The following is a 10908-nucleotide window of genomic DNA, read 5'->3' as shown; positions in this document are numbered from 1 at the left end:
TCGCATCTTTTATACATTCTCTTGATAAAATGTACACCAATCTCATAATTTAATTTTCCGAAAAATAATACTCTATGAAATGTTGTTATCCAGAGATAATATGATTATAGCCTTACCTAATATTTTTTTTTATTTATCCCGTCCCTATTCCGGCGATTACGGCATGCCTTTACCTGCAGCTAGCCTTTCTCTATCAGTGACGTCACTGTTTCCATATAAGGTCATGTCAAAATTCGACAAACTTGTAGACTTTACATTTGTCAATTTGTATCATGTAAGATGTGCTATTGCCGAGCCTGAAGTTACAAATGCAGAAACTACGGATTGAAAGTGTGCAAAGTTGAAGGTTTAATTAACTAATGTAAACAATAAAGTTGCAAAATGTGCATCATGCGAAGGAACTGAGTCAAATCTTACACGTGTTTATGCCCGAGTTTTATAGGTTACACGATCAGAATTACACATATTCATGCTCAGGCTCACACATCAACACGATTGCATATTCGGATTTACAAGTTTACATGTCTGGATTTTTGAACACGATTACCCTCCATAAAAAACGGCCTTAACCAATGACCAATCAGCACTCTTCAGGTACCGTAGCCCCTGTATGTTGTTTCCATGGATACCAATAAACAAGGACGAGTCGTGATTACAGAGTATTGGTTTATTACATGATGATCGTGTTACCAACCTAAGAATACAATGATGCTCGGCTCCAGACCAGAGGTATATATATTCAAAATACATACTAGCAGTTCAACAGGCAATGACACATTAACACACGGACGATTTCTAAATCTTAAATACACAGTAACTACAAATTGACGAATATCAAGATAGAAAACATCTCGAGTCCCTTTGTTTTTTAACTGTAGTCTTGGGTTTTTTCCCTCCTTTAATGACGTCATACATTTAAATGATGTCATTGCATGCGACAATGCCAGTACGTATTTTAGAGGTCAACACACATTTAAAAAAAAGAGCAAAGAATTGATGACAAATTGACATAATCGTATATATGCACTAAAGCTTACAAAGTTGATACAACAAAATCCACTGTTCAAAAATCCATTTACAACCATTTAAAAATTCTGATTTATTTCACACAATTTCCTTAATTTCACTTGTAAATATTTGTTTTATATAAAAAGATTTCATTTAATGCCCGTATCTTTTCCACTCACCAAGGTTTGGTGGACTTATACCGCTAAATGGTCTCAAAATAGCAATAAATACGTTTGATAAATAAGTAAATCTTTAACGCCTTCATCATGTAAGAGGAACCCAGGTTCATTGATCGTGGGTCGAACATAGCTGATTCAAAAGTAAAAAGTTGTAAAACTGTAGGAGGAACATTCCACCCGCTTAGCATGTGATATTAATAAGAACACCAACTGGCATGTCTGATAATAAATCAAAAAAAAAAAAATCAGTCAGTTAAACAAGAATTAATTCCACCGACAAAGATCGGGGACCATGACACTTAAACTTACTTACTTTTGAACTCTGTCTTTTATTTTTTTTTCAACGTCATTTCCCTTATGTAAAAGTGAGATCTAGGCCAAAAGTGAGATTGTTTACGTTTTCAAGTCACCGATTCGAAGCCATTTTTTCTTCTTCAGATTTTCAAAGCCATATTCTAATGATCCTAAAGGTTTATCTTTGGGAGGCAATAACCCACCCTGTTCAATGTACCAAGGCGATTTTTAAACAAATTAAAAATTTCAGGTCATAAGTTGCTATTCAACGAAGCAATGTATAAAAATCTTGATTCAAAATTCAGATTAAGCACAATTTATTTATATTACTTAAAATAAAACCTAGAGAAATTATTCTGTGTGTCGGGCCTCTAATAAAAAGTTATAATAAAAAACATCAACATTTTTGTCTCTGGCTTCGTAATTCACTACGATGAAGAGGAAGAGGGAAAAAATGATAACATGACGAGAGAGAGAAAAAAAAATAAAACCACACATATATAGAAATACAGACCTCAGTGATGATAATCATTCTGTCGTCGACAACTTGAGCACTGCCATGTAAATAACTATCAATAATAATTATTTCATCTCAAAAAAAGGTTCGTATTCACCGGGATTAGTTGATCTCCGCCGCGGCTCAGTGTCGGATCACCGTGGTTAAGGGGTTTTTTTAAGAGAAAAAAAAACCAAACAAGTCCTATAATAATATTTTCCTTCACCGCCGCGGCGTCGATTTCAAACCACAAACAAATTCAAGGCAAGCAACTCTATACAAACATATCTCGAAGGGCGCTCACTCGGTTTCAGTATGATTAAAGGTATAACAGAGTATAGTCGAAGATCCTTTGTTATGGGTTTTTTTGTAAAAAAAAAAAGTTTGTTTCCTTTCTGTAAAAATTGATAAAACACTATTTACAACACATAAACAGTCTTTGGTTTCATATAGTTTCAAAATCAAGTTGATGCCCCATTCCTTTTCTGTTGATAACTACCACGCAGAGAAATCTCCACAAATCCTATAAAGTGTTCAACTGAGACTCTGCATCAACTTCTGTAACGTTTAAACTGAAAAACCAGTACAAGCACAAATAGGAGAAAACAAAGTTCATATTCACATTAACAATAATTCACACCCCTTTCAGTGTTTTTCAAAGGAACTGTATAGTTTTTTTTCTTTTTAACATGCTCATATTCTTCAACATCTTACAAAAATTATGTATGAAAACTTATCAGGTAATTCAAGTGATTATGTTTGTGTTCAAGAAATATTCAACTTGTGTTCAAGTATTGGTTAACTGTGTGTTCAAGTTGCCTCTCCCTGAATTCTGCAGTCCTGAGGTAAACAAAATCATGAGTTTCTACTGCTCTAAATGATCTAAATTATGTCCACAAACACACAAACAAAACATCAGTTTTAAAATATATCAATTTCAATGTCAGACCTAGTGATTTTACAGTAGTTTCAGGTGAATACACAGTAAATAAGAAATACTATCTGCTAAACTTGTGAACATCAACAAAAATAAAATGAGTGTTAGGGGGTCCTTGTCAATACATTATCCTATCAAGTTTTGTTGCTGGTTCCCAGTGATTAAGGTATGTGATCCTTTTCAGAATGGACTATTTCACAAGGTTAAAGAACTAACATGGTCGCACCCATTATTTGGAATTTTTCTACCTCCTGGCCAAAAAGAGTGATGGAATTTGCCTTATGTTTACAAGCTAGCCTCGGCTCCTTATATATCCAACCGAACCATTGGGGAGTAATTGATGAGTTTGGAGTTGGTGCTCGAATTTAAAGTAAAATAATTGCACAAAGGAATGTTTCATTTAAAATATCAAATTGCATGTGTGTCATCTGCTTGTAAATGTCAATAAGTTTTCTGGTGTAAATCATGTTTTTGCCTTAGCTGTGCTTCCGTCAGTCTTAATCGCACTTGTATCTCTACACAACCGGGAGGAGAGGAAAAGAAGTTCATATTATCTTATAACAACAGTTCAGGTTTTTTATCCAAAAATGGTTTTCTTTTCTTTTCCAAAAAAAAACAAAAAAAACAAAAAAAAATGGTAAAAATCTGACATCAATGAATATTTGATTCATTTCAAAATAAGAATTCTTTCCATAATAATAGTTTTTTTTCTAGATCCCTCTTGCTCGCAGTAAGAAATAATGAACGCTCCCTGAGAAATGCATACCGAGCAAAAGGCATCTTGAGGTAGTCATAAGAGGTAACCATGGTAACGTATGAAGAGGTCGCCGGGGTTACGACATGGTTTGAGTTGACAGTGCAGAAAGGTCCAATGTCAAAAAAATATGTTTTGTTGTACAATAAAAAGTTCACAAAGTTAGCAGGTCTGACAAAACATACAGTACTTTTTTGTTCCAACAAAAATCTACGTCAAGACACATACATGTATCTATATTTTAAAAATAAAGGGAAGGAGGGGGGGGGGGTATTGGGGGGTCAAAGAGGAGAAAATTGACTACAATGTTAACAGGCCAGGAATGGCCAGTGAAATAATAAAGTAAACCATACTACACATAATAGTCCAGTCAGGAGTACTAGCCAATGAGGAGAAGACAAGTGTGAGATATATAATGTATGGTAATGGATGCGAGGCACCACAGACAACTGCCGCGCTATGATGAATATGTACAGAAGAAGGTTCCCTATCCCATAAAGTTCAAAAGGTCACAACCTGTTCTAGCAGTAAGGGGAATTCAACAGGCAGTCTGTATCAATTTGTATACATATAAAAGACGGACAATCATCAATCAAACACGTCAAATATTCATAAAGGAATTTTTTTTGTGGGGGGTGGGGTTTAAATAAAGTGTATTTCAAACAATAAGAGGATCATTCTTGACAAATGTTTCTATCATTATTATCCAATTTTAATTTTCTAGGTCCACAAACACCATGACCAGTTTAGCCTTTATATGATTGTGTAGCAAATTGTAAAGATTGTAAGGAGAGGGAGAGAAACCTGGTGAAGTTTTTCAGAGATTTGGAAGGGCTGCTAAAATTCCTGATGGTTATATACTTTAAAAAATTCTACTCAATGATTTCAACCCAAAAATTCCTGATATAAAACACTGAAAAAAGCCAGTATTAGAAACAGAACCAGATTTTTAACATGATTCGTCAAATCCGGATCAACACATCCGGATACCTCCCTTCATGCTATTTAAAATCCAAATCCAGTTAGAAACAGCAGCTTATAAACTTCTTGTAAAACATGTCATTTCTGATAAACAATAGGCCTGCACCATACATACCATGCACCAACATGGGCCATTAAGAATATTTGAAGTCAAAAATATATGGGGGGAAAAAAAATAGTTTCTTGTTTACCAACAACACTATCAAATTCATGTACATTTTGTATATAGTGGATGATTCCACCAAATAGAAACCGTCTTACCCTTTTAAAAATATTTTCTTCTTCAGTCAGAAAACACTTTTCAAGTTTCCTTCCGAAAAGAGCTACAGGCTCATATAAAAAATTGAATAATGAACTTGATAAAAATCCCTGCATAAAGTTCAGATTAAATCAATCAAAAAAAAATATTTCTGCATTGAATTCTTCAACATGCCTATTAAAAACCAGTACATCGAATATCACTTTTTCCCCCAAAGTTTAAACAACTGCCGATTGAACAAAAAAGAGTTCAAGAAATTTGTCAGATCAAATCATCAGATCTAAAGAAAAATCTAAAATACATTAAAATATCCTAAAGCATCTTAACAAACAAGGGAAAAAAATGTCAAAATTATAATTTAAAAAATAGCACTTTCAACATACAAGTAGCACTAAATAATTCCATATCCATGGTTTTGTTTTGATTTTTGGTAAAATAATTTGATCGCCCAATGTCAGCCATTGATATGCTAGCTTTAACTTCGATCAATAACATGTTCACTGCAACACTGGTTTCAATGGATTCAACATAGAAACTCATATTCAAGGGAAGTAAAAATACAATCAAACAACTTCGCTTTCTGAAAAAGCCCTAGTTAAGATTTTCAAATGTAGCAATGCCCTTGGATAAAAATTTTAAAGACATTTGCATAGATAAACTATTACATTTTTCTATGGTATTATTTGGGATTATACTAGTTAAAAAGGGAAAGGGGGGGGGGGGTATAAAAGCACACATCACAATTCAAAACTCCAGATCCACATAATTAAAGATTTCCTTCACAAAATATAATAATACAACATAAAAAAGACCCGTTCAGTTTCAGTGTACCTGGGATGCTTAAAATATCGACTCAATAGTAACCCGTTTTTTCTTTTTGTCTGTTTTCAACATAATCTACATCACAAACAATTTAATTCAAGCCCTGATTACAATTACACTTCTAAAAATCGAATTTTAAAAATGATGTCAAAAAAACCCTCTAAATGTCAGGGGGAAAAAACCTGTGTTAAGATCATTTTGGCAAACATTGAAAATTCACAATTCTAAACAACGGCTTTCCTACCAACGCTAAAACTATGGAATCATTGTTATCTACGTTAAACTTTCATACCATTATACCGAATCCATAGGATGATTTGAATTTCTCAAGACATATCAGCAATGTGATATGAAAACAAGTTTAAAAATCTTTCAACATGACATTTTTCATAAACAAATTGGGGATCACATCATCATAGGTGTATAATACAATGAAAAAAAAGAAAAAACAAACAAACCCCAATAACATGTTATGAGATTGTCCCTTGAAACCGGTTTGTAAGGGGGGGAAAAGGGGGTCAGGAGGGGGATGAATTAGCCACGTCAAATAATTTAATGGAGCTGTGAGGTAAGTTTGTAAGACATATCATCTGATAAAGTAGTCCAGGCATACACATTAATATAAACTTACAAAAAGAACAAAAAGAAAATGCTAGCTACCCAGGGGCCCCCTCTAGGGGAAAACAATATACATCAAATGTTTCTGACCTGCATTTCACATGTAGAAAATAAAGCAACAACAACAACAACAAAAATTTTCAAGCCTTTCTTCCCCCTCTTGGGGGGGCCCCTGAATTACACCCGTATAGTATGAACATAACCAATATAAACAAATACACAGTTTCCATTTCACTGAGAAACGTTTCTTTTATCAATAGCTGCAAAAAATCCTGCCTGATGATTAAGCTCGTCATGAGAGCCTTCAAATCCGGGGGAAGGAAAACCATCATATTTTTTTTTTCTTTTTAAATAAAAACAAAAAAAAACTCAGACGCTCACATCGGCCGTTCGCCGCAGGTGCCCCCGTTCACTAGGGGCCCCCTTCCCGCCCTTGGACACTTTGGGGGCATTCTGACGAAGAAGATCCCCCCGCCGCTGACCGGTAAATATTCTCTCCTGAGATGAGGTATACTTTGTGTGAGGTTCCTCATGGATACTACGAGGTGTACCATGCGAATGGCCATTACAGGTGCTTGTTGGCAGGTCCTGAACTTTGCCCTCTGGATATGGCTCCCGGCCACTATTTTGGCCCTTCTGTTTACCTCTTGGCTGTCCCTGATGACTGTAGTGAGGAGGAGGAGGAGGAGGAGGAGGATTTGAGGTGACTGAGGTTGATGGTGAGGACGCCACCACGCTGCCTCCATGTTTCCTTTCTTCTGGTGAGGTAGGTAACTTACAATGATATCCCCTGAGTGAGGGATGAGAAGGGGAGACAATCTCTCCTTGACACGTCGTAGCTGTGGCGACACTTTCTGAGGTATTTTGTGCGACGACGTCTCTGTGTGACGGAGCAATAGGCTGCCGAACGTCGTCTGACACGTCGGGAGGTAGATTTTGTATGGAACTGTCTTGTTCATTCAAACTCTTGTTGCTGTCCTCTGTGTCCTCCAGACTCTTGTCGATTCCGTCCAGAAGGGAATCGCGGTCCGGAGCTTTGTCTAGTGAGGTGGGATCTTCTGACACGTGACTTACTTCACTCCCCGACAACATGGCCGCTATCAGACCCCTCCTTTCCTACAGAAAAAAAACAACAGAGCTTACTATTTTGACCAAAAATAACAGTTAAGTTTTCCATAAAAAACTAGCACTTTTTTAAAAGCAGATATAACAGTTGAGTTTTCATGCAGAAATAACAGTTGGGTTTTCCATATGAAAATAGCATTTCAATGAATCAGCCAGAATAATATTACAAATGTACAATATTTAACACAAAAACTTGGTTCACTTTTTTTCTATATCTTGCTCATTTACCAGTGGCCTTGGATACCACCATGCAACAGAATTAAACTACAGTAAAACACTCATATAATGCATATAACACAGTTTTCCCCTTAAGGGGGCTGGTTGTTTAACTAGGTCATTCATATATTCTTAAAATGATTACCACCATTCAAATCTCTTATTCAAAAGCCTTTCATATAGAAAAAAAATTGCTTTTCTATATATTTTGAATTCAGAGTTTTTCTTGACCAATATTTTTCCACTCATTATAAGCACATCACTTCTTTATAGAAATTAAGCCATCTGTCTTTATTACATTTGTATTTAATAAAAAGGATATGTCTAAATTATATCTTCTGATGCAAGAGTTTATTAATTTGTTTAAAACATTGTCAGGTTTGAACAAAAATGAAGATTAGATTTGATTGGTGCAAAACTTTTGATCAGCCAATTAAAAAGTGGATTATGTTCTATGTAAGTTGGATCATATTAAGTAAAATCTATGCGATTAAAAAGAGGCTCAGTCGCTTTGCTCCCTCCACCCCCTTCTTAATCACGTAAACTTTACCTAATATGATCTAACAATACATTAATAAACTCCAAAAATGGCTTTTATATACATTCATGCGGCTGTGCTATTAGGTCGCCTTACCTCCATGCTTCCCAGATTGGCATAGCCCACAAAGGTAGTCATGTGACCATTTGAAATGTGGCCGTTTTTCATGCCGTTCTTGAAAGGTACATAGCCGTTTATTCTGGAGCCGTTGGGTGTGACGATGATGTTCCCACTGCCGCAACCCTACAGAGGAAAAATAATAACTGTACTCATCATTGTTTGTAGGGCACCAATGTCTGTGGCTTTCTATGGTAACCTTTGCCCATGAATTAACATGCCCACGAACTTATATACAATCATTGTTTAATATCCATTAAAGGTATCTCGATTACACTACCAACGAAATAACCGTCAAAATTTGGCTTCCAATGAACATTGACCCCAACGAATGAAAATTATTCCACAGTAACTGTTCTCTCATAAATATTTGATGAATTCCAATTTTTTGTGGATTTTGTTGGCAAGCTGATGAAATAAAACCTTCATCAAAGTGCAATTTTTCAGCAACACACCATTGATCATTTTCCACAAATTTACCTATCCATGAAACTGTGACTTTAACAAATTATTTGCGGGCATCAATTTAAGACAAGAGGCCCATGGGCCACATCGCTCACCTGAGGAACAAGCGGTATGATAAAATCAGCTCAATGGAGTCATAATACAAACTATCTGAACAATGTACAATAATTCATGTAAATCCTGTATAAATAAAATCCATTTTCCCCTGGATATTCTTCTGTTTATAATCATTAGTCCCTTTTCTAACAGGATGATTTTATAGTCATATCATATGTTGAGTATTGCAGATCTAAAAAAGATCCCTAACAATAGTTTATATATGGGATATAAACGTACATCAAACTCTGAACCTTCTCGTGAGGCAAAAGAATTGTCCTGGAGCCAAAGTCTTAACAATTATAAAGAATCATCTGGGTGATTAGTTTCTGAGAAGATTTTTAAAGATTTACCCTATATATTCCTTTGTTAAACTTTGACCCCCCCCCCATTGTGGCCCCACCCTACCCCTGGGGATCATTATTTTCACAACTTTGAATCTACACTACCTTAGTATGCTTCCACACAAGTTTTAGCTTTGCCGGCGAATTTCTGAGAAGAAGATTTTTAAAGATTTACTGTATATATTCCTATGTTAAACTTCGATCCCCCATTGTGGCCCCACCCTACCCCCGTAGGTCATGATTTTCACAACTTTAAAATTTACACTACCTGAGGATGCATCCACACAAGTGTCAGCTTTCCTGTCTGATTAGTTTCTGAGAAGAAGATTTTTAAAGAATTACTTTTTATATTCCTATGTAAAACGTCGATCCCCTATTGTGGCCCCAACTTACCCTCGGGGGTCATGATTTTCACAAATTTGAATCTTCACTACCTAAGGATGCATCCACACAAGTGTCAGCTTTCCTGGCCGATTAGTTTCTGAGAAGAAGATTTTTAAAGAATTACTTTTTATATTCATATGTTAAACTTCGACCCTCCATTGTGGCACCACCCTACCCCCAGGGGTCATGATTTTCACATCTTTGAATCTACACTACCTGAGGATGCTTCCACACAAGTTCCAGCTTTCCTGGCCGATTAGTTTCTGAGAAGAAGATTTCTAAAGAGTTACTTTATATATTCATTTGTTAAACTTCGACCCCCTTATTGTGGCCCCATCCTCAGGTGAGCTAAAAAGGTTAAGTTTACAATTCAATAAGTGGGTTTCTGGAAGAACAGATTTTGAAAATTTTCGTAATAAATATTGACAATTTTTTATACTTTTTTAATCTTTAGCTTTTAAGATCTATGTACAAACATAGAATTGTGAGCAAATCTCTGTATCTTGCTTATAATTCGAAGCTTAACACTCAAATATGGTTAGTAAATAGAAATTGTAAATAACATGCACTACATGTATAACAAATAAAGAACACAATTTATTTTTTCGAAATGAATTATATATATATATACATGGATATACCTACATATTTCCGTAAGCGATATCAAACTCTATTTAAACTGAATAAACTAGAGGAAATGCCGAGCATCTCAACAAAACCTATTGCATTAATCTACCATTACGCAAAAGATAATGCCGAATTACCGATAGAATGAATTGTATTTCAGTACCCCTACATCAGATTTTGCTTAATTTGCGCAGGTAAACAGTTAACGTAACTGTTTGATTTACCGAAGTCTCTGTTTGATTTGATACGTAAAAATCACGAAATACAGACGATAGTTTCCAGGTTACAAAGCATAAATAATGAAAACGAAACGAAAATCAGAACAAGCTAACACCAACGTCATGTGTGAAAACTGTCAACGCATTGAAATATTTAGCCTCAATTTACTTCACAAAATCGGCACCAATATATTTTTCATGTTTCAAAACTTCCCTTCATACGCGAACTGTTACACAACAAGCAAATTCATCATAGTCAGATCGACCCTTTTTCGTATAATGTCATGGCTGCTTTAAACAAAGAACCTCGTTTTAGAAGTATGGAATACGAATCTTGGTAAAATGGGTATGCAAACCCAGGCCGTGGCAAAATAAATGCCAGGGCAGATCGGCAATCGCCAATTCCAAATACGCATTATTTTGCAGCAAT

General features: G+C 35.5%; 1 protein-coding gene across 1 annotated transcript in view; it reads right to left on the bottom strand.

The window, feature by feature from the left end:
• Positions 1–652: 652 nt before the first annotated feature.
• Positions 653–10908, bottom strand: part of LOC128173848 (protogenin B-like) — a 54878-nt gene continuing 44622 nt past the window's right edge. The window contains exons 20-21 of the mRNA XM_052839525.1: positions 8324–8470; positions 653–7464 (exon numbers count right to left, since the gene is read on the bottom strand). Of these exons, the coding sequence (XP_052695485.1) occupies positions 6718–7464; positions 8324–8470 (894 nt within the window). The 3' untranslated portion in view covers positions 653–6717. The remainder of the gene's footprint in view (positions 7465–8323; positions 8471–10908) is intronic.

This window comes from Crassostrea angulata, chromosome 2 (genome assembly GCF_025612915.1).
Source record: "Crassostrea angulata isolate pt1a10 chromosome 2, ASM2561291v2, whole genome shotgun sequence".
Classification (NCBI taxonomy): Eukaryota; Metazoa; Mollusca; class Bivalvia; order Ostreida; family Ostreidae; genus Magallana; species Magallana angulata.
The sequence above is the reverse complement of the archived record's forward strand: the minus strand, read 5'-3'. Positions and strand labels throughout refer to the sequence as shown.